This window comes from Lithobates pipiens, unplaced genomic scaffold (genome assembly GCF_037356315.1).
Source record: "Lithobates pipiens isolate NorthernLeopardFrog02 unplaced genomic scaffold, aLitPip1_a1.2 Scaffold_22, whole genome shotgun sequence".
NCBI classification, from domain to species: Eukaryota; Metazoa; Chordata; class Amphibia; order Anura; family Ranidae; genus Lithobates; species Lithobates pipiens.
This window is the reverse complement of record NW_027507784.1, coordinates 262,750,467-262,775,493: the sequence shown is the minus strand read 5'-3', so window position 1 is coordinate 262,775,493 and position 25,027 is coordinate 262,750,467. Positions and strand designations below refer to the sequence as shown.

General features: G+C 44.0%; 1 protein-coding gene across 7 annotated transcripts in view; it reads left to right on the top strand.

Moving 5' to 3' along the window:
- Positions 1-25,027, top strand: part of USP42 (ubiquitin specific peptidase 42) — a 128,112-nt gene that overhangs the window by 79,478 nt on the left and 23,607 nt on the right. For all 7 annotated transcript variants that reach the window (XM_077449021.1, XM_077449024.1, XM_077449022.1 and 4 more), the window contains 2 exons: positions 417-528; positions 10,430-10,570. In XM_077449021.1, the coding sequence (XP_077305147.1) occupies positions 417-528; positions 10,430-10,570 (253 nt within the window). The remainder of the gene's footprint in view (positions 1-416; positions 529-10,429; positions 10,571-25,027) is intronic.

Below are 25,027 nucleotides of genomic sequence, written 5' to 3'. Positions count from 1 at the left end.
GTATATAATTTGATTGTTTTGTTTTGTTTAAAAAAAATAAAAATTCCCTTCCAAATCTTTTTATACAAAGGGGTATATGAAGGGTGGAGTTGGGGAACACCTTTTAACTTCTTTCTGTGTAAAAGAAACCTGTCGGCACAGAAATATGGAAGCTGCTGCTGCTGACATCAGTTTGAAATAAAGCTGTATAGCTTGTATCCTTATTTACTACTCTAGTTGGTAGAGCACTGATCTGTAAAAGCATTTCAGCTGTTAGTGAGTCTCTTGGCGCAGGAAGGATAGTGATTGCAGTTTTGGCATATTAAACTTTGAAAATAAATCTTTAACCACATCTCCAATAATTCTATCTGGACAGGTGAATTTTAATGTACCATTTTTCCTTGTGTTGTACTTGTGTTGCCTCCTTGCTTCTATAGGTGTAATCAGTTAGTTACGGCAACAAAGAAATTTACAATTCATCGAACATCTAATGTCCTGACTCTGTCTTTGAAAAGATTTGCAAGTTTCAGTGGAGGAAAACTTTCAAAGGTGAGTTCAAAATGAATTATGGTCTCCATTGTATGAAGTCATTTGTTTGTCATCTTTAAAAGCTGCATTACACATTTTTTAGCTACGTTCTTACAGTAAAGCTTTTATACATTAGTTTAAATCATCAATGTATGAACAAACACAAATCTGCTTTTTTTTTTTATTTTTTTTTTTCTTGCGTAGTTTTACATAGTTTGTAAGGTTTAAAAAAACATGACACCAGTTCATCCAGTTTAACCTGTGTGTGTGTGTGTGTGTGTGTGTGTGTGTGTCTGTGTGTGATTTTTATTTAACCGTTCCCATAGCTCTGTATATTCTGCTTCCTGTGGAAGACCGCTAAAGGACTTATTCACAAAAAAGCATGCTTTTTGTGATTTTGCACTGCGTTGGCATTTGCAAAAACGCATGCTTTTTTGCGATTTTTGTAATGCATGCATTTTACGTGTTGCTTTTCTTTGCCTTGCAGTACGTTGTGTTTGTGTGCACTGGCAGACATTTGAATGTTATGCTCCACTGGGAAAAAAGTAGCTTATGCCGTACTTTATTTTTTTTAAAAAATTTTTTATCGTTGGGTAAATGCAACACAACACGCTGATGTGAACTGCATTCATATGGAGAATTTTTGGTTGCCATACGCTGGGAATGGTCTCACAAACACAACCCAGGGCATCTTTTGTATATAACCCCTAAAGGCTCATTCACATGACAATGCACCTAAAGCATGCAACGTTGCAGTGCATTGTTGCATTTTTGTAATGCGTTAGTGTGCATTTTACATGGGTTGCGTATTGGGTGTTTTTTTCAGCACTGGGCATATGCAAGCAACATGCAGTGCATTGGTGTGAAGTGTGCTCATAAGAGACCATAATTTTTTTGGTTGCCATGCATTGGGAATGCACTCACAAATGCACTCCAGTACATCTGGTGTGCATATACCTTTTAAAGCGGTTGTATTACCCACTTGGCTATTTTTACCTACAGGTAAGCCTATAATAAGGCTTATCTGTGGGTAAAATGAATATCTCCTAAACCTGCAGTTTAGGAGATATTCACCCTGCATGCAGCCACTGACGTCAGCTGCGCATACTCTCTGAAGGTCCAGGATGTCATGCCAGAACTTCTGAACTCCTTGCTGGAACGGAGGGCTCCCACTCACGGGAGTGACTTCATTGTGGCTCGTCAACTCAAGCGCCGGAGCCTGTGAACATGGAAGAAATGCAGAGGGATTATGTTGGTTCCCTCAACAGTAACCTAGTGCCGCTGCGGGGACTTCCTTGTAAGGTAAGTATTTCATAATATGCTAGTATGCAATGCATACTAGCACATTATGCTATTGTCTTGCGGGTCTCTTTTTTTTTTTTTTTTTTTTTCTCCAACTGTTTACTACCGAACGGGGGGGGTAACATGTTTCTTAGAGTGTGGCTATTGTGTGGTATTCCTACCTTCTTCTTAGGTCCCAGAGAGGCACATGCCAGCACTGCGGTGTTCGTCTGAGCTCCTGCCCGCGAGCCACATGTCGGCATCCGGCTTGTTTTCCCTGCTAAACAGTCTGGCTGGAGTGTGTAGTGGAAGAGCGGAAGCTGCGCACGTGGAGGGGCGGAACTTGCATTTCAAGCTGGCCCACAGGAAGTACTCGGCGGGGTCACTTCTGTGGCATGTGGCGCTATCAGCAGGTGCCGGAGGAGCTAGTTCCGGTCTCTGAACAGTGCAAACAGGGACGCTGGGAGGCTAATGGTTTTAAAAATGGTGAACCCCAGCAGCACCTCACAGGTAAGCCTGAAGTGCATTTTACTTGCACATCCTGTGAGTGTTCTCCCCCTTGTAACCAGTAGGGACTTAGGTGAAGGGGGCACATTTTCCTTTTCTCCTGCCCGGGGTGTTATGGAGTGTATGTGGTGTAAAATTTATAGGGGTCATTTGTTCTCTTGCAGGCTAAGACTCAGGACAAGGCCCATGCGCAGCCACCAAAAGGAAATGTGCAGTTTTCAGAAAAAAATTCCTGATGGAGCAATGCAGTTTGCCGCACCTGTATAGACAGCCTAGTTAAGGGTGACCTGGTTGTCTCCTGTCAGAAAATGCTGAAATTCTGTTAGAGATGAGCTTATGGCTACATTTAGCTTATTTTAAAACTCTTAATTGACAAGATTCAGGTCCCCTCGGAGAGCCCATCCCCAATTAGGATTTCAGCCGGTCCTAGCGCTCCACGTAAAGAGTGGAAACTCTGAGGCTGAAGCCAGATCTGCCCATTCTTCTCCGGAAGAATCTGGGTCAGATACAGGGCCCAGGGATCGAGAATCCGCAAGGGGCTCGAGGTATAACTTATCATTGGAAGATGTAGCCTTTAATAAGTCATCTATGCGACACTTGATATAGAAGAGAAGGTAGAATTGTCTAAACGTGACCTTGTGGTCAAAGGTTTGCATAAGAAAAGGGCTAGAGTTTTTCCCGTGCCCTTGTTCCCTTCTTGATACTATCAAGCTGGAGTGTGAAAATCCATTGAGAAAACATTTATTTTCTTTTAACCTTAAAAGGTTTCCATTTGAAGAGGACACAGAGCAGCCAGGGAACAAAGATCCTAAGTTAAACAAACCAATTTCAAAAGTTTCGAAAAACTTTGACATAGTGTTTGACGATATGGGCACACTAAGGTATCCGATGGATACAAGAGGAGATATCCCTCACAGAGCCTGGGACTCAGCCATTGGGAACCTTAAACCAGCTCTGGCCTCCACTTGTGCAGCCAGAAATTTAGAAGTATGGTTGACACAAATACAAACACATTTGTTGGCACGTACCCCTAGAGAGCAGATTCTGAAATCTTTCCCTCTTTCTTTTAGTGGGGTTTTTGGCTCATTCTTCCACGGTGTCTGTAAGAATGAAGCCTATGTTTTTCTTTTAATATTTCAGTAAAAAAAATCTTTTGTACTTTACATACTTGATACTCAGTGTATGTGCCTAAAGTCCACCACTAGGGTTGTTCCAACGTTTGGTTAAGAATGCAGGCTAGGGCTTCAGCCTTAGTGAATTCAGCCTGAAGAAGCCTATGGCTTAAAACCTGGTCAGACGGGGCTGCCTCAAAGTTGCACATATGTGGTCTTCCAAAGTCCTGATCCCAGTTCCCTGGTTGGATTAGGACAAGGGATATTATTCCCATATATTTGTCATCAGAAAGCCACCAGGAAAATATTGGCCTCCAGTCTATAAACTGTTCGATCAGGTACAAGCACTTTCATATGGAGATGGGGTTCTCAATCAAAAACCTGCTTTACCCAAACTGCTTCATGGCCACTTTGGATTTGAGGGATGCCTATCTGCACATCCCAATTCAATTTGAAGGACAATGTCTAAACTGTGACTGTGCCTTCATTTTTATTATTTCAGAGACCTACTATGCATCTTATTTATAGTTTTTAAAATACGACCATTTGAAGTACTGCAGTTTTTACAGCTATCATGATCCTGTGTATTGTGTTTTGAGCAGTGGTTGTGAACACGCTTAGAGCCTGCATTAACAGGGCATGAGCGTTGCAAGGAAACAGTGGTTGTAAACACTGATTATCATCAAACAGATAGCACACCTTCACCTCCATTCTACGTCAAGATGCTGAGACCCCTCCCTCAAATGCATGTGGTCATACCTTCATCTGCTAGGCTTCATAATACTGCTAATGTTTTTATAAATGTATGTTTTAATGTAACTGCAAATCACTTTGGGCAACAGCGTTGCAATTAACTGTGCTATATAAATAGAGTGAGAAATGCATTTCAACTTTATCAAGCTTGTAATGTGCACTTTTTAAATTTGATCAATCAATTGGTTAGTGTAATGTTTACTATCTTTTTACTCGCACCAAACACTCCACACAGTTAATCTGCCCGCTCCAACCTTTCCACAGTTACTCCAGCCACTCCAACCACACAAGTTAGTCCTGACCACTTAGTGGTCCCCGGTGGAATGGTAGAGCCCAAGAACAGAGGGGATTAACGTAAACGTAATCAGGCGACAGAAGAGCTGCTTGCATCACTTTTACCTAAAAGCCAATCGCCTAGCTCTAAAAATAAAGCTACTAGGATCATGTCTGCTCCCAAGGAGAAAAGAAATACGTGTGTGTGTGTGTGTATATATATATATATATATATATATATATATATATATATATATATATATATATATATATTGTGTGTGTGTGTGTGTATATATATATATATATATATATATATATATATATATATATATATATATATATATATTGTGTGTATATATATATATATATATATATATATATATATATGTATGTGTGTGTGTATATATTCTCCACGGTGCCTCCTAGCTAAATAAGTCAGCCCCTCCACAACTGAAGTGTTCGATAACATAGCCTCCAACAGGCCATGAGGATAGGCCAGGAAAGGAAAATTACGGTACGTATCTGACAATTTTCAGTTTTTTCTTGGCCTGCCTCAGTGGGATATAATCTAACTGAATAAATGAGTGGGAAAGAACATCTGAAAAGTGACACTGACAATCAAAGAAAAGCTGCTAAAGACCAAAAGAATTCTCTTGTCCCAAACTTTGCTGAACTTGCTCACCGCATGTCCTAGCTTGTAAGGTTTTAATGCAGGCCTCACAAGAACTTCATCTTGCCCTCTTATGTGTATCTTCCACCAAATCTTGCCATAACGGCCTCAAAGGCTGCTATCCCTCTAGTCGAATGAGTTTGCACCTGTTTTGGAGCAGAAAGACCTACTTTGTGCATGCCAGTCGAATCACTCCGTTAATCCAATAGAAGATGACACCTGAGGATCTGAAGGCAAAATGAAAAAATTGTCCCCTTTCCTCATGTCTTTTGAACTTTGCAAGTACACGGTTATCAACTTTACCATGTGTAAGGACCTGAAATCTTCCTGCTGTGTAATTGGTGACTCAGAGGGACTGCTTCCCAGTTTTGCTGGATACCACTTTTAAAATTAAGCTTTGGAGCGTATCTCAATTTCTAGTAAAAAAAAATAAAAAAATAAAAAATCCAAAAAGACTTCAATCTTCAACACCCTTCTGTCTGAAGTAGTTGCTGTCAGAATGACTAGTTTTACCATGAGGAACCAACTAAGATGAAACTGCAGGACTCTGAGGGATGCAGATAGTCCAGGTCAGGAGAAGATGACAAGGGTTTGCATTTAGGCCTTCTGCTCCCAAAAAAAATGCAAAACCATAACTTGTGGCCCTTGAGCACGGTTTTAAAAACATGGCCCATGTTGCCCCCTCCTACCTTTTTTGTCTAGGTTCCTGTGCCGCTAACAGGTGTGGCACGCTCCTACATGAGATATATATATATATATATATATATATCCTAGGCTTTAAGAATATTGCCAAGACACTGAGCTGCAGCACAGTGGTAAAGACCATACAGTGGTTTAACAGCACAGGTTCCACTCCGAACAGGTCTTGCCAAGGTCGACCAAAGAAGTTGAGTGCACGTGCTTGGCGTCATATCCAGAGGTTGTCTTTGGGAAATAGATGTTTGAGTGCTGCCAGCATTTCTGCAGAGGTTGAAGGGGTGGGGGGGGGGGGGGGGTCAGCCTGCCAGTGGTCAGACCATACGCCACACACTGCATCAGATCCCAGAAGGGGAGCCTCTCCTAAAGATGATACAGAAGAGAGCCTGCAAACAGTTTGAAGACAAGCAGACTAAGAACATGGATTACTGTCCTGTGGTCTGATGAGACAAAGATAAACATATTTGGTTCAGATGGTGTCAAGCATGTGTTTTGCGGCAACTAGGTGAGGCGTACAAAGACAAGTGTGTCTTGCGACAGTCAAGCATGATGGGGGTGTTATAGTCTGGGGCTGCATGAGTGCTGCCAGCACTGGGGAGCTACAGTTCATTGAGGGAACCATGAATGCCAACATGTACTGTGGCATACTGAAGCAGAGCATGGTCCCCCTCCCTTCAGAAACTGGGCTGCTGGCCAGTATTTCAACATAACGACCCCAAACATCTCCAAGACAACCACTTCCTTGCTAAAGAAGCCGAGGGTAAAGGTGATGGACTGGTCAAGCATGTCCCTAGACCTAAACACTATTGAGCATCTGTGAGGCATCCTCAAATGGAAGGTGGAGGGGTGCAAGGTCTCTCTAACATCCACCAGCTCCATGATGTCATGAAGGAGTGGAAAAGGACTCCAGTGGCAATCTGTGAAGCTCTTATGAACTCCATGCCCAAGGGGGTTAAGGCCGTGCTGGAAAATGATGTCCACATAAAATCATGACACCTTGAGCCCAGTTTGGGCATTTTCACTTAGTGGTATACTCACTTTCGTTGCCAATGGTTTAGACATCAATGGCTGTGTGGCGTTATTTAAAATTTACACTGTTTTATACAAGCTATACACTCACTACTTTACACTGTAGCAACGTGTAATTTTGTCAGTGTTGTCACTTGAAAAGATATAATAAAATATTTACAAAAATGTGAGGTATGTACTCACTTTTGTTAGTGTGTGTGTATATATTATTATTATTCATGATTTATATAGCGCCAACAGTTTACGCAGCGCTTTACAATGTATAGGGGGACAACAATTACAGTGCAATACAAAAGGGTACAGGAGGACCCTGCTCATAGAGCTTACATTCTATAATGTGTAATATACTATGGCCTAAGGATGGCAAGTGATTTTAGTGATTTAAAGACCTTTACAAGGGGAGCCCAGCCTAACCGGGGAACCATCGGCATATTGCACCCTGACACATTCCACCAGCCTACACTCTATAGAGGACTTATCAGTACTTGTCTTCATGGAAGAGTTGAGACCAAAAAAGCCATTCTTTTAAAATGGAAATAAATTACTTGCGTACTAAAACACAAAATTTAGCAACAGAAAAATGGCAGCAGGCTCTCTGGACTGATTCGCATCTTGAAACAAGGTCGTTTTTATGCCAGAGGGCTGGAGAACCGTACATGGATGAATTCCTGCAGGTAACTGTGAGCGTAGTGGAGTTTTTCCTGCAGGTCTGGAGCTGAGCATTTTCTGGAGCATTTTTGCAGATTTAGTGGCTTGGTAGATATCGATGCTTTAAATTTTATGAAGTACATTCAGATTACATATATAGTATCAGGGAGACATCGGATCAGTCCCATCTTCATTTTGCTGTATGACCGCAAACAAAAAAACTAAGAACAATCTGCAATGAATAAACTGGTCAATGAGTTGGTATAGGATTACTTGAGAGATGGGTTGAATTGGAAATAAGACAGTGAAAGTGTTGTACATTTAAAACTGCATGTATATTAACTAGATGCTGACCGCCGACCGTCCAATGAAGGCCAGGCGACGCACCTGTTGTGGCGGGAGGCCGTCATATGACGACCTCCCGTTTAAACAGGGAATGCGCGCGATCGTGCGCGCGTATCCCTGTTTCTTCGGTGGCGGCGTGTCACGGAGACACCGCTCGCCACCGAACGGGGTGAACAGCCATTGGTTATGGCTGTTTACCACGTGATCGGCCGTGATGAAGTCACGGCGATCACACATGGTCACACCCCGGCTGTGCACGGCGCATACGCGCGATCGCAAACGCGCTGCGCGTGCATGTCGGTGGCGGCGTGTTCCCCGGGAACACTGTTTGTCACCGACGTTGGTAAACAGCCATTGGCCGGCTGTTTACCCACGTTATCGGCTGTGATCCTTTCACAGCCGATCACTAAAATGTAAACAAACCGCGGTAACGTGATGTTACCGGGTTGTTCTCCTCCTCACACACCGATCGTGTGTGAGGAGGAGATAGCGGTAACATCTCATTACCGCCTAGTGTACACCAATCACACTGATTGCCCCCCCCCCCCCCCAATAAAGAGGACCTGTCACCATCCCTCATAGTACCTGTCAATCACAGTCCATCAGCGTACCTGTCACAGTCCATCAGAGTATTTGAGTACCTGTCCCGGCCCATCGGGGTACCCGAGTACCTGTCCCGGCCCATCGGGGTACCCGAGTACCTGTCGCGGCCCATCGGGGTACCCGAGTACCTGTCGCGGCCCATCGGGGTACCCGAGTACCTGTCGCGGCCCATCGGGGTACCCGAGTACCTGTCGCGGCCCATCGGGGTACCCGAGTAGCTGTCGCGGCCCATCGGGGTACCCGAGTAGCTGTCGCGGCCCATCGGGGTACCCGAGTAGCTGTCGCGGCCCATCAGTGTAGCTGTCGCGGCCCATCGGGGTACCCGAGTACCTGTCACAGTCCATATGAGTACCTGTAACTGCCCTTCAGAGTACCCAAATACCAGTCACCAAGCCAACAGAGTACATGTCACCAGGCCATCAGAGTACCTGTCTCCAGCCCATCAGAGTACCCGAGTACCTATTTGCAGGCCATGTCTCATAGAATATACGTTGGGATGTTTGCTTTCCAAAATGGGGTCATTTTGTGGGTAATTTCACTGTCCTGGTGGTCCAGGACCTTAAAAAGTGTGATGGGTAGGAATGAAATGAGATGTGTCATTTATGCTCCTAGAACGCCTGAACGTACTACTTCAATGTTCGGCCTCTCTATGTGGCCAGGCTGTGTAAAAGTCCTACACATGTGGTATCGCCATACTCGGGAGGAGTAGCAAAATGTGTTGTGGGTTGTAATTTTTGCTATATACATGCTATGTGTTAGAAATATCTCATAAATTGACAATTTTGTGTAAAAAAAAAAAAAAATGTGTTTTAATTTTTTTCCACATATTCCAAAAACTTCTGGAAAAAAAGTAACCATTCAAAAGACTCCTTATGCCTCACAGATTATACGTTGGGGTGTTTGCTTTCCAAAATGGGGTCATTTTATGGGAAATTCCATTGTCCTGGTACTCCAGGGCCTTCAAAAGTGTAATAGGTGGTTGAGAAATGAGATGTGTCGTTTTTGCTCGTAGAACGTCTGAAGGTACTACATCAATGTTGGTGCTCTGTATGTGGCCAGGCTGTGTAAAAGTCTCACACATGTGGTATCGCCGTACTCGGGAAGAGTAGCAGAATGTATTTTGGGGTGTAATTTGTTGTATGCATATGTTGTGTGTGAGAAATAACCTGATAATATGACAATTTTGTAAAAAAAAATCTTCATTTTGCAAAGAATTGTGGGAAAAAATGACAACTTAAAAAAACTCATCATGCTACTTACTTAATACCTTGGGATGTCTACTTTGTAAAAAGGGGTCATTTGGGAGGTATTTTTACTTTCCTGACTTTAGTGTCTCAAGAAATGAGACTCACCTGATGTACTAAAGGCCTGATCAGAAGTGATCAATTTTCAGCGATTGGCACCATAGTTTGTAGACTCTATAACTTTCACAAAACCCAAATAATATATACTAATGTGGGTTATTTTTACCAAAGATATGTAGCAGTATAAATTTTGGCCAAAATGTATGAAGAAAAATTACTAATTAGCAAAAATTTATGACAAAAACAAAAAAGCATTTTTTTCACAAAATTTACATTTTATTTATAGCACAAAAAATAAAAAACTCACTAGTGATTAAATACCACTAAAAGAAAGCTCTGTGTGGAAAAAAGGACGTGAGTTTCATATGGGTACAGTGTTGCATGACTGAGTAATTGTCATTCAAACTGTGAGAGCGCTGAAAGCTGAAAATTGGTCTGGTCAGGAAGGGGGTGTAACTGCACTGTATTGAGGTGGTTAAATAGAATTGCTGTCTTAAAGGCAAATGTTGATATTATTTTCTGTTTCTACACTTTCTACAAAGTTTTTGTGTAATATTTGTGCATGATTTTTGAAAATGGTAATGTTTCATATAAAATATATATATATATATTTATATATTTATATTTTTGCATTCTATGTACTTATCAATTGAGCCATCTAGTTTAATGACTACTAGACATCATTTTGTTGTCAATTTTAGGAAATAAAATACCCAGAATACCTTGACATCCGTCCGTACACCTCTCATCCAAATGGAGAAGCACTTATATACAAACTGTATGCTGTACTTGTACATAGTGGCTTCAGTTGTCATACTGGACATTACTATTCATATATAAAGGTAAGTTTATAATTTTATGCGTGTTTGTATTTTTTCCCCCATGAAACACAATGAATACACACATGCAAGAGAGAAGAAACAGATACCTTTTTTATATCACCACTGAAAGTGGTTGTACACCCTGTACAACCACTCTTATCTACAGGTAAGCCTATATTAACCACTTCCACGGCGATGTACGTTGGCAGAATGGCTCGGGCAGGCAAATTGGTGTACAGGTACGTCCATTTGAAATTGTTGCCCTGCCATCGCGTGCACCTGCTGGTCGGGACCCCCGTGAGTCTGGTCGTGGGTCCCGCGGACTCTATCGCCACGGGGATACCCGCGATCGTCTCATGGGGAGGCTGAACGGAGAGATGCGAAAGTAAACAGCATCTCCCTGTTCTGCCTAGCAACAAGGGACACTGATCTCTGCTCCCTACACTGCCACCCCCTGGTTAACCCCTTCACTGCCAGTGTCATTTACACAGGAATCCGTGTATTTGTATAGCACTGATTGCTGTATAAATGAGTGGTCCCAAAAATGTCCGCCATAATGTCGCAGTACAATAAAGATCGCCGCCATTACTACTAAAAAAAAATATAAATGCCATAAAACGATCCCCTATTTTGTAAACGCTATAAATTTTGCGCAAACCAATCATTCGCTTATTGCGGTTTTTACCAAAAATATGTAGAAGAATACGTATCGGCCTAAACTGAGGGGGATATTTATTATAGCAAAAAGTAAAAAATACTGCTTTTTTATTTTTTATTTTTTTCTAAATTATCGCTCTTTTTTTTTTTTTTGTTTATAGCGCAAAAAATAAAAACCACAGGAATGATCAAATACCACCAAAAGAAAGCTCTAATTGTGGGAAAAATGCATCGATTTTGTTTAGGAGGCACGTCCACGCAATTGTCAGTTAAAGCGACGCAGTGCCGAATCGCATAAAGTGGTCTGATCTAAAAGTGGTTAAGGCTTACCTGTAGGTGCTGGAAATATTTCCTAAACCTCCAATAAAGCCTTGCACCAATGTCTACGGTGCATATGCCAATGTCTATGGTGCCAATGTCCAAGTGCATGTGCACTTTAGAAAGGGCAGATCGTGCCATTTCTAAAGGGGTCATACCGTGACTGGCAGCTCCCGCGTGCATGCAATGCGATGCATAGTAGCCCATTAGGCTTTACTTTTGCAGGGAAATGGGAAGTAAAGCCCATCAGGGTTTATTTCCTCTTGAAGACCTTCAGTGTTTCCATGTCCTCCCCAGGTGGCGCTTACTGGTTTTATTTATTTATTTTTCCACTTGGTCTCTCTTACAGCACAGACATTCCGCTCTTTTAAAAAAAAAAAAAAAAAACAATTTTTCTTATACTTCACAAGTGCTTAACCACTTCAGCCCTGGAAGGATTTGCCCCCTTCCTGGCCAGACCATTTTTTGCAATACGGCACTGCGTCGCTTTAACCCACAATTGTGCGGCCGTGGGATGTTTTACCCAAAGAAAATGTATATCCTTTTTTCTCCCACAAATAGAGCTTCCTTTTGGTGGTATTTGATCACCTCAGCAGTTATTTTTGGCGCTATAAAAAAAAGCGACAATTTTGGGGCGGGGAAAAAACACTATTTTGTATAATAAACATTTAAAAAAAACAGTTTTGTCAGTTTAGACCCATATGTATTTTACATATTTTTGGTATAAAAAAAATCGCAATAAGCGTATATTGATTGGTTTGCACAAAAGTTATAGCGTCTACAAAATGGGGGATAGGTTTTATGGCATTTCATTTTTTTGCTAGTAATGGCAGCGATTTTTTTTTTATTTATTTTTTTTTTTTTTCTTTTATCGGGAGATATTGCGGCAGACACATCTGATACTTTTTTTTTTTTTTTTTTAACCATTGATGTTTATACAGTGATCAGTGCTATAAATAGGCACTAATTACTGTATAATTGTCACTGGCAGGAAGGGTTTAATACTAGGGGGCGATCAGGGAGTTAAATGTTCCCTATATGTGTTATAACTTGGGGGGAGAGAGAATGTGGCTGATTGGAGGAGAGATCGTTGTTCCTACACATGATCTGTCTCCTCTCCCCTGACAGAACCAACACACACACACACATTCCGGTTCTCGCTCTGTCACAGGCGATCGCTGGTGCCCGGCGATGGGCACGTGCATTGGCTCCGGGGACACGCTGCAGACGCCCGCCTGCTACAACGTCTTAAAGAGCCAACATATAGCTACGACAGCTCGCCCAGCAGTGCCAACCTGCCACAGGATAACTGCGGCAGCTGGTCAGGAAGTGGTTCATCTCCTTCCTCTGCTGTACTCAAAATTATCATTAAGGGCTCGTTCACACCATACTTTGCATGAGAACTGATGGCTGCTCAGATTTCACTTGCAGAGACCTCAGTTTCCATGCACGTCAGTTATGTGCCTGTTCAAAAATGTTGATGTCATGTCAGTTTTTTCCTGTGTAGAAAACTGCATACGCATTGCAGACTCCTGCGCAGAAATAATAATGAATATCGGACAGGATACTAGTGGTGTGGACAGGGCACATGGAGATCAATTCCTACATCATGGAACACAGAATCAGGCTAATATTCATTACCTGCTGGGTTATACTCCATCATTAGGTGAATTGACACTGGTCGACCAAAGGTCTTCAGACAGGAAGTGATCCCCTATATAACTCCTCCCATACAGGAAGTGCTTTAGTTTTTTACCAGTGTCTGCAAGGTGGATGGCACGGTTTTTTTGAGCTCCTGGTCATATGTCCCACAAACTGTTAAATGAATGAAGGGATTGATCGATTGTATCCATTTGACACAGGCTTTTATGCTTGGATAAATGGTACCCGAGCCTCGCAAAGAAGACTCAAGATCTTGTGAGGTTTTACCTGTAATGTGGCCTCCGGGCGCTGGACCATGCGCAGTGGAAATCTTGGATGCTAAGACATTTCCTGCAGGGTGCTGTACGGGTCCAAGGGAGTGGACCCTAAACGTGAAAGGGTACCCAGTCCTTGACGTTCCAGGTGACAGAAACCCACCGTGATTGGTAAAGATTGGGCCCTTAGCTTCTAAGTGGCCCTGCACCTGGACGGGTAAGTGAAACCCCTTTTATTTTATTGTGGGGTGTCCCAGTGAATGTAACAATCAGTCAAGCTAGCTAAAGGCTGTACACCTGTGTACAGTGACCATACAGCGGAGTTCTGGGCTAGCTGTGGGTGTTTGCAGTGTACTCTTTTTGCTTGTCTGGTTGTTCTTTACCTGTTTGGTGTATGACGTACGCAAATAGTCACGCACACTCGCCGGGACTGTGCACATGCGTGTGCGCACACACGCTTGGAAAGTTCCGGCGCACACCCAGCTTATTTAAGCAGTGCATGCCAAGCATGTGGTGCTTCCAGAAGGCAGCTGTGGGAGCAGGCTCTGAACAGACTCTTGGTTCATTTTTCCTTACGAGTCACGTGAGTCAGGTGTTGCTTGGCAGGCTAAAGGTGCTCTGCAGGATTGTTGCATAGGGGCTTGTTGAATCCTATCAAAGGGTCTCCCTTCTGAGGTGTTTTAACTACACCCAAGTACTTTGTTTGCGGCATTGAAAGTCTTCCAAAAAGAGGAGTGTTACTAACACCATAAGGAAGAGCACATCTATGCCATCAGTAGTTTCTGCTGAACTTAGTCGTATCCCTAGTGTTGTATCCCCTGAAAGACCAGAGGCTCCTGGGCAATCTGAGCCACTGTGCCTATCTGGTATTGTGCTTACAGTCAAGGCTGCTGCTTCACCCTTTATCACTAAGGATGAACTTTCCTCAGCCCTAGCCAGGTTAGAGCAGACGATTGCCGGCATGATTGCCTCCATCCTACAGGGTGACAGGAAGCCTGACAGATCCCCCTCCCCAGAGTCTCCTAATCTGGAGCAGGAATGAGTTGTTGATGGGGAAGAGCTGAAAGCTCAATTTGGTGGAGTGCCCGGCAGATGAGTCTAGAGCAATCTGGACAAGAAGATATCCAGTCGATGTCTGTCTCTCAGTTGCAGAGGCTTTTGATCCTGACTCTGACCGAAATGGTTAGTTTTGCCTTGGTCCTATTTGGGACCGGAACATTTGTGCAACCTTTTCAGGTCGCACAAATGTTCCGGTGTATGCTGATTGGGAACATCCTGACAGGACTTTTTGCCTCCTAAAAGGTTTTCCCTTTTATATCCCATGGATGAAAAGTTTGTTAAAAAATGGAACATGCCAGCCGTAGATACAGCAGTCTTTTCCTTAAACAAGAACTTGACTTGTCTGATAGATAACGCACAGGGCTTGAAAGACCCTGTTGACAAGAAATTGGAGTTATTAAAGGCTTCCTTTTCTTTGACCAATTCAGCTATTCAGCCAGCTGTTGCACCAATTGGTATTGGCCAGTCCATAAAGGATCAGGCCAAATGGTCGGATAGGCCTAACCAGGAGGATGATCTGCCGGAAAGCAAGACCAATATTCCTCGGGCGCTGCGTTTTTGCTGTTGATGCTTTAATGCAGTGGTCATCAACCCTGTCCTCAGGACCCACTAACAGGCCAGGTTTTTAAGTATTACCTTGGGGGAGATGCAGACTAGAATACTGCAATCACTGAGCAGCAAATTATATCACCTGTGATGTATTTAACCTGGCCTGTTAGTGGGCTTTGAGGACAGGTGTTGATTACCACTACTTTAAAGGATTCAATACAGCAGATTTTTCGTCTGGCTCTCTTGTCTGTACATATGCATGTACTTTTATGGCTTAAGAACTGGAAAGCCGAGCTTCCTTGTGAAAAGTTATTGGCAGGTTTCCGGTTTCATGAGGAACGTTTATTCGGTGATCACTTGGACAAAGGGAAGAGTTCTCTACTTCCTTTGAAGAAAAGCACCAAATGTCCCTAATTTAAAAACCCAGGGACTGCTTCCTGAAATGTCTCAGCGTCAGGGCGGTTCTGCCAACAGGGCACTAGGGCCAGGGGCAAGCCACAGGGCCAGAGAAAGCCCTGGTTCCAAAATTCTTCTAAACCAAGCATCAAGCCCTCCTTTTGAGGGCAGGCCCCCACTCCATCGGGTGGGCGGAAGGCTGCTGCACTTTGTGGACTTTTGAAAAACAACAATTCAGGACGAGTGGGTGACCTCCAATTCTATCTCACGATTACAAGCTGGAGTTGCGGGGGGGGGGGGGGGGTGTTTATAAGATCCAGCGTTCCCTCTGATCTGCCAAAAAAAGTATTGCTTCAGGCACTACATCATCTAGTGCATCAAGGAGTGATTGTAGGGATTTCTGTATTCGAAAGGGGCACAGGGTTTTACTCAAATCTGTTTACAGTTCAAAAATCAAACTGGGACGCAAGGCCCAGTTTGGAGCCAAGGTCCCTGAACAAGGCTCTGTTGATCCAGTCCTTTCAGATGGAGTCATTAGCAACCTCACAACCGAAGGGATACTTTTTAGCCTCCATCGATATAAAGGATGTGTACTTGCACATGCCTATCTTTTCTCATCAGAGGTTCCTAAGTTTTGCAGTAGAGGAACGTAATTTTCAGTTTGTGGCTCTACCCTTTGGGCTTGCTACAGCTCCCTGGGTGTTCACAAAGGTCCTAGCACCAGTACTGGGTCTTTTAAGGGCCCAAGAGATCCTGGTGCTCTGGTATATGGACGGCCTCCTGCTCAGAGATCACGCAGTACAGCCTCTAGAACAGAGCATAATATACACAGTGAGGTATTTGAAAAGCTTAGGCTGGATCATAAATACCGAAGTCAGCCCTGAGACCAGCTCAAAGTGTAAGGTATTTAGGTCTGATTCTAAACACAGTCCAAGCAAGAGTATTCTTGCCCACCGGTAAGGATCTGTGCTCTGAAGGATCTGGTGTGTCAGATAAGGGGCACCAGACATCCCTCCATTCGCCTCTGTATGAGTCTTCTAGGGAGGATGGTATCCTCCGAGGCAGTGTCCTATGCCCAGTTCCTTTCCAGGCCTTTACAACAAGACATCTTGTTGGCTTGGAACAGAGGAAGAAGAGTACTGGATTATCCAATATGCTTATCTCCTCAGGAATGCTTAAGCCAAAACTGGTGGTTGCAGGATCAGAACCTGTGAAATGGAAAATCCTTTCTCCTGGTTACTTGGAGAGTACTGACTACAGATGCCGGTCTCTTAGGCTGGGGAGCGACCCTAGACGGGCTCAGGGGAAATGGTCAGACAGAGCAGACCCTGCCCATCAACGTCCTAGAATTACGGGCAGCATGTCTGGCCCTGCGGTCCTGGAAGATGAAGCTTCAGGACTACTCCATCAGGGTTCAGTCCAACAATGCCACGGCAGTGGCCTATATAAAAACCACCAAGGCAGTACCAGGAGTCATTCAGCTCTGAAGGTCCTGAACTACATACTAGCCTGGGCAGAGGGGACATTTGCCAATGATATTGACAGTCCATATCCCGGGAGTAGAGAACTGGAAGGCAGATTATCTCAGCCACCAGCAGATCTACCTGGGGAAATGGTCCCTACACCCAGAGGTGTTTCAGGAAATTTGCCAACATTGGGGATGGCCAGAGGTCAATTTACTGGCATCCAGGTTCAACAACAAGCTACAGTAGTTTGTGTCTCAAACAAGATATCTTCTGGTGATTGGAGCAGATTCTCTGATGGTTCCATGGAGCCAGTACTCCCTGATTTATGCTTTCCCTCCGGTCCCCCTGCTTCCACATTTGTTGCGCAGGATTCAGAGAGAGGGGGTTCCAGTCATTCTGGTGACACCAGCCTGGCCCAGAAGGCCCTGGTTCTTGAAGATTGTGAGACTGACGATAGACAGGCCATGGACTCTTCTGCGTCGCCCCAATCTACTGTCCTCAAGGTCCTATATTCCATCCCAATTTACAGTCTATAAATTTGATGGCATAGCTTTTGAAGGCAGGGTGTTAAAGGACCGTTGCATCCCGGGACCAGTGGCGTCAACTCTATTGAATGCTAGAAAAGCTGTCACTAGGAAGATTTTTTTTATTTTTTTCAAATATAGTTTTATTAAGCTCCAAACAAGGGAAAACAGTCCCCAAGGTACGATATAGACAAATAGGTACAAAACATAAGGCAAATACATAAACCTTATTAAGAATATACAAACAATAACAATCAGGCTTTCCACCTTTAAGAGGTATCAAAAAAGAAAAAGAGAAAAAGGAGGAACAATGCCAAGATCCGGGGTCTCCCTAGTCCCAAACCCCCTATCCCAGCCCCTCTCCGGGGGTGGGGGGGGGGTGGGGGGGAACAGTCTTTCCCATTTTCACTCTTTCCACAAGAATAATAAAAAAGAAGGAAAAAAAAAAAAGAAAAAATAGGTAAAGTAGATCGGATCGTATACTAAGGGCAAATGACTGCTCTTAATTGTATTCTTCCTGCCGCACCCTTAAAGTCCCAGGGGATAGAATGGAACTAGGCAGAGCCGAACAGGGCACGATGGCAAATCATAACACATGGACCGGACCGGGGAAACTACTAAGCTTTAAGACACCTGTAGTCTATGTCCTTCCAGCGAGAGTAAAAAGACATTCCAAGGATCCCATGTCTGTTTAAAAATGTCTTGTTTATTCTGAGCCGTCAGAATCAAATCTTCCATTTTCTTTATATCCTCTATTTTCCTGATCCAATGTGCAATAGAGGGAGGAGAGCTCTGTTTCCAACAAAGGGGGATGCAGGATTTCGCCGCATTCAATAAATGTCGCAAAATAGATTTTTTTATACTGCTTAATTGGAATCTGAGAGTGGTGCAGAAGAAAAAAAACAGCCTCTTCTGGAATGGAAAAATCCGTAAACATTTGAGTTATACGGCGGACTTCCTTCCAAAAATCCAGCAAACTAGGGCATGACCAAAAAATGTGGAGCAACGTACCCTCATTTTCACCGCATCTCCAACACCTGTTAGAGGCAGATGGAAAACATTTACGCAGTTTAGACGGGGTCAAATACCACCTGGTGAGAATTTTAAAGTTCATCTCTTGTATCCTAGTACACAACGAGGATTTAAGAGTCAAAATGATAATACGTTGTTTCTGTATTGGGGAGAAAACACAGCCAAGATCTCTCTCCCATCTTAATAAACAAGACAAGTGGAGGTGGTCCTCTGGCTTGTTCAAGAGAGCATAAATCTGAGAGAGGCTATGAGCCAAGGGTCCTTCACTCCCACATAATACCTCAAATCCTGTTAAAGGACTAGTGAAAGCTAGGGAGTTAGGAATAGAATGCAAGAAATGGTGTAGTTGCGCCGCCCTCCAAAATGTTAAACAGTATAACCCCATCGGATCAATTAAGGAGGGCATAGATGGCCACTGCCCATTAATAACAGATTTCGATGCATGGTCTAGTGCTGAATCCCTGAGACCTTTGTAATCTTGGGAATAATTCCCCGGCTCAAAATGTGGATGGCCTAATATAGGGTACAAAGGGGATGTCAGAGATGTAAGCTTATTCTGGGAAACAATTAAGTAACCAGTTTTCAATGTCGCCCCAATAGTAGGATGTGATTTTATCTCTGCCGGTAGTGCTTGATAGCACCAAATGGCACTTCTCAAAGGAAAACCAGATTGGGATTGCTCTAGTCGAACCCAAAGCTTAGTGAAGTTGTTACGATTCCAGTCTAAAATGCGCTCCAAATGGGAAGCCATATAGTAACGTCGTAAGTCAGGTAAGGCCAACCCCCCCTGTTGTTTAGATAAGGTTAATTGGGAACGCTTAAGTCTGGGTTTTTTGTATGCCCATATAAATTGAGTGATCAAAGTTTGAATTTGTTTGAAAAATAGAGCCGGGATCCGGATCGGAAAAGCTCGGAAAAGATATATAAACTTAGAAAGTATACTAATTTTAATTTGGTTGCATCTCCCGAACCAAGAATGAAGGCCCGAGTGCCACTTATGCAGCAGGTTGCGAGTCTTAACCATAAGAATGGGAAAGTTCAACTTAAACGTATGCGCAATATCTGCCGGAATATAAGTACCTAAATATTTAAGAGCTGAGTCTGTCCACTTAAGCCGAAAACCCGATTGCAAATCCTGCAACACATTCGAAGAGATAGCTACCCCCATAGCTTCAGACTTTAAGAAATTTATTTTCAGATGTGAGAGCTTCCCGTAAACCTTAAATTCTCGAAATAAGTTTGGCAAAGAAATTCTGGGGTTTGTAAGTGAAAACATCATATCATCTGCAAAAGCAGATATTTTACATTCAGTGGTACCCATATGAAGGCCCATAATGTCCGAATTCCGGCGGATAGAAGCTAATAGAGGCTCCAGGGACAGTACAAACAAGAGAGGGGACAACGGGCAACCTTGTCTAGTCCCATTCCTTATGCATATCGGAGATGTAAGCACCCCATTCACCTTAACTTAAGCTGAGGGTCGTGAGTATATCTTCCTAATCCATGTCAACATCCGGTCTCCCAGTCCTATATAATGGACCGAAAACATAAAATTCCAATTAACCCTATCGAAGGCTTTCTCAGCGTCCGTATTTACAAGGAGACACGGGGTCTTTGTAGATTTTGCTTTATGTACCAGAGCAAGCACCTCGATAGTATTGTCCCTGGCTTCTCTGGCGGGGATAAACCCCACCTGATCAGCATGAATAAGGGACTGCATGTGTTGGGCCATTCGGGTTGCCAGAATTTTAGAAAATAATTTCAAGTCTAAATTGAGTAGGGAGATAGGCCTATAACTCCCGCAGAGTCCTGGGTCTTTTTCTTCCTTAGGGATCAACGAAATATGGGCTCTAAGAGTATCTAATGGAAAATCCACATTCGAGCTCAGAGCATTAAATAAGTTCACTAACTGCGGGCCAAGAATAGGGAGAAAGATCTTATAGTATTGCGCCGTATATCCATCTGGGCCCGGAGCTTTACCCAGCTTCAATGAGCCCACTGCTGTTTGGACTTCTTCTAACGTGATCGGGTTTTCTAAGGATTCCTTTGACTCTGATGAAAGGGTCGTTAAGCCAGCGCTAGCTACATAGCTATCTATATCGGCTTGCTTTACTTCTGAGTCTGGTATATTATAAAGATTAGCATAGAATTTCCCCAAAACTTCCGCTATTTGTGTCGGGGTCGAGACCCTTTGACCCTTGTCGGTCGTCATCTGTGGTATAAAGGAAGCTAATTTCAATTCCTTGACCGATTTTCCCACTAATTTCCCACACTTGTCTCCTGACTCGTAGGTCAATTTACGTCAAAATTGAAGTGCTGCCTTTGCTTTGTAATGGAGTAAATCTGTAATCTGGGTGTGAAGCATCCCCAATTCAATCTCCAAATCTCGTGAAGGGGCATGTTTTTATGTTGCGCCTCCACATGGGCCAGGTCTTGATAAAGTTTGGTCAGTTGTTCGTTACGTAATCTCTTAATGTGTGCCCCATGCTTAATAAGTATTCCACGGAGCACCGATTTGTGAGCCTCCCAAATTATACCTTGATCGCAATCCTGTGTATCAAGGCCCAATTCCTTTGTTACATCCGCCAGAACTTCTGGTGTCTGTAGGAGGCTCTCATTTAGACGCCAAAAAGTAGATCTGGGCGAGAACTGCCTAGAAAGCTTGTATGTAATAATTACAGGGGCATTTTCAGACCATGTAATATGGCCAATGGAAGAGGCAATTACTAAATGCAACTGATCGTGTGGTATCAAGAAAAAGTCTATCCTTGAATATGATCTATGGGGGGGAGAATAAAAAGAATAGTCCCGTTCCCCTGAATGCTGTAAGCGCCAAACATCCATTAACTGATCGGCCAATAGACATTTAGATATCCGTTTTCTTAACGCAGCGGAGACCAAGGAACAGTAGTTAGAGGTATCAACTGACGGAAAGAGGGGAACATTAAAGTCCCCTCCCAATATCATCTGACCTTCACGGAAATCACATAGTTTGTGTAAAATCGTATTAAGGAACACATCCTGACGTTCATTGGGAGCATACACTGTAGTTAAGTAAAGATAAGTTCTCCTATTTTACCTTTAATAAACAAAAAGCGCCCCTCAGGGTCATCCAGTAAATCCTGCATGACCCATGGGAGGCCACTCGAAATCATAATGGAAACCCCCTTAGTTTTAGACAATAAATTGGTAGAGTGATAAATATGGGTAAAAGCTCGCGAACTTAGTATCGGGAGGCTAGTAGTTTTAAAATGAGTTTCTTGAAGGAATGCTACATCCATATGAGATGTCCTCAACTCCCGCTGGAGCACTCGCCTTTTTTCAGGGGAATTCAGTCCCTTGACATTCAAAGAGATAATTTTCAAAGAGCTTGCCATCGCGTCCCCGGTAGAAACCCAAGGAGCAGCACACAAAAAAAAAAAGAGAGAAAAAAACAAAAAAAAACAAAAAAAGGTTATCCTGGATTTACTAATCCAGGAATATTATACTAAAATTGCACAATTATGCTAAAGCACTTACCAGCGTTATGCTGGATTTAAAGCGCCGTCCTAATTGGGTAAGTGGGTAAGCAATCCGGAGAGGGAGTCCCCGGATCTCAAGCCCCCCAGGCTCAGCAAAAAGAAATAAAAATATAATATATCCAATATCGATATGCATATGTAAATAACCGTTAGGCAACGTATCTGTACCACCAATCAGAAAACAAGAACACATCAATACCCATCTCTTTACTCAGCAAAACCTAGAGGGGGTCCCCCGACGCACCCAAAAACCGGGAACGCACAGGGGAACCCGTCAGGTCCGCAGTGATCATACCAGGTAAACGGAGAAGAAAAAAAAAACACCCCCCCACTCCCCTCCTCCTAATACCACATGCATACATGCATATAGCATGCGTATATCTCCGGAGTGAATCATCTGTTTCCTGGGTTACTTATATATTCTCTATCCCAATTTTAACCACTAAATCTTGTACTCGCTCCCAGAGACCAATGATAAGCGGCAACCAGCAAAAGAGAGCGGGAGGGGAAAAAAAAGGGGGTTTAGGCGTGGGCGGGGACAAAAAGGAGGGCGTAGGGCAGGGAAGAGGGCAGGGGAAAGGGATAAGGGTAGGGACCGTAAAAATAAAAAAAGGGGGGGGGGGGGAAACGTATATAAAAAGCATACCAAAAATATCTCTACCTTCCCTCCACTCACCTCCCGGTCTCCTCTAATTACCACACCACCCCTACCCTTCAATCCAATACCCAAGTCCCTTCATATATAAAAAAAAAAAGGGAAAAAACAATAAAGAAAACCCCATCTATATCCTTATTACTAAATCCACTATCCCATACCCAACATCACAGCATCACAGTAAGTCCTCAAGAATGTTCAGGAACCAAAAAAGAAACGTTCAAGCTTATTGGGAATTAGGCTCCTCCATAAAATCCTGTAGAGGGTTTAATATGTTCGTGGGTTCGTCTTGTTCCTTCTTGGTCCTTCTCATAAACCCCCGTCCCAACGAGCAAAGTCATAGGATCAATAGGCCCCGTAAGGTAGCAGTCTAAATCTAAGCGGGTGGGACTAGGGGCTAGGGAGGCAAATCTCTGTCTCTCACATAACCTATCCTATCCTATACATCTTACCCCCTAACCCCACGACCTCCCCCACAATCTCCCCAAAATTACCCCCCCCCCCGAAGTGATGAAGAATAATCGTTACCCCAATACCAGAGTACCTCCATCTTCCATCGAGAATGTCGAGCATATCTCTCTAGTGTCCTATATAAGTAGCCGTCGTGAGGGAGGAAACCGTCGTGGGAGGGGGACCACAGGGGGAACCACGACCTACCCCTAGGTTATTCATGCGGTGGTTCACCTGGTACAGAACGCTGTCGTCTTCCTGACTGCTGATGGTGACTAGATGATGACCCATTGTGTAGGGGACCACCCAGTCTACTTAAAATACGAGGTATTAGTTGTTGCCAATCCGGGATCGGGATTGGTTCCTCCCCTAAAAAATTAAATAAGGCTGGGAGATCAGTTGGAGCCCGGAGTGTAAATGTAGACGACTCCTTCCTGAAAGTCACCGCTAGAGGATATCCCCAGCGATAAGAATAACCACGCTGTTTAGCAAGATCCAGTAAGGGCCGCAGCAGGGCTCTGCGTTTCAACGTGGCCCTGGAGAGATCTGGCAACAAAATCACCTGGGCTCCTTCTAAGTCTACTGTTCCATGTTCCCATGCATGATGTAACACTAGTTCTTTCTGGGTGTAACTATGGAACCGACAGATCACGTCCCTTGGTCTCAATGGGTCGGTTGAGGCAGGTCCCGGGATTCTATGGACACGGTCTAATTCAAAGATCACGTTCGAATCAGCCAACACTGTACGAAGCACCCCCAGTACCACCTGACCTAGATCTCCTGTCCCTACGGATTCAGGAATGCCCCGGAGTCGCACGTTAGAGCGACGACTGCGGTCCTCAACCTCCTCCACTTGTAGTTGCATAGCAGCGGTCACCTCTCGTTGCTGGATTCTCTCCTGCTCCAACGCCAGCACCCTATTTTCTAGTGAGGTGACCACAGCTACTCCTGTAGCCAACCGTTCCACTAGATTACCAACCTCCCCCCTTACCTCTAGTAGATCACGGCGGTTAGTCTCCTCGAGCCGTGAAATCAAAGCCTCGGTGTCGGTAATGCCTGGAGGAGGTCCGGATGTCCTGATTCGTTGAAGATTCGGCGAGACTTCCGGACGCCATCTCCTGCGAGGATACACCGCTCTCCCCTCTATCACCACTGTCACCGGGCTGCGGAGTAGAGCCGGGGGGGGGTTGAGAGGGGGATCGAGAGGATCAGGAGGTCCAGAGGAGGAGGAGCCCGCAGGCAGAGCGGCTCCAGCCCTTCAACACGTAAGGCTGTAACTAGGGATCCTTCCGTGTTAGGTGGTAATTGTCTTAGGAAGCGTCGGATTTCAGCAGGGTTCTTAGGAACTGCAATCCCCCGGGGAGCGGTGCGAGATCTATGCCTTTTAGGCAGCATACCGTGGTTATGGAATAAAAAACTAATAGCCGAGAGAGGGCTCGAGACCGGGAGCTCAGCAAGCCCGCTGCCTTACTCCGTCATGCTTAAGCCATGCCCCCCAGCTGGTGGTATTCTAGGAAGATTTATCATAAGGTCTGGAATACTTTTATTGCATGGTGTGAAGCCAGAAAATGGTATCCTTGGAAATATGTGATTGGGAGAATTATTTTTTCTACAGTCAGCTGTGGAAATCAAGTTTGGCTTTGAGTACAATCAGAGGTCAGGTTTCGGCCCTATCGGTACTTCCAAAGGCCTTTTAGCCTCCCATTCACTGATCTAAACCTTTATGCAAGGAGCAGCTCACTTGCTTCCCCCTCATTAGGTCACCTATGTTTCCTTGGGACTTTAACTTGGTGCTGTCTGTGTTACAGAAACAACCATTTGAACCTACTGAAATTCCATTAGACTTGCTGTCATGCAAGCTAGGCTTTTCCTGATTGCTATCAACTTGGCTAGAAGGGTGTCTGAGTTGGCAGCCCTTTCATGCAGGGAACCGTA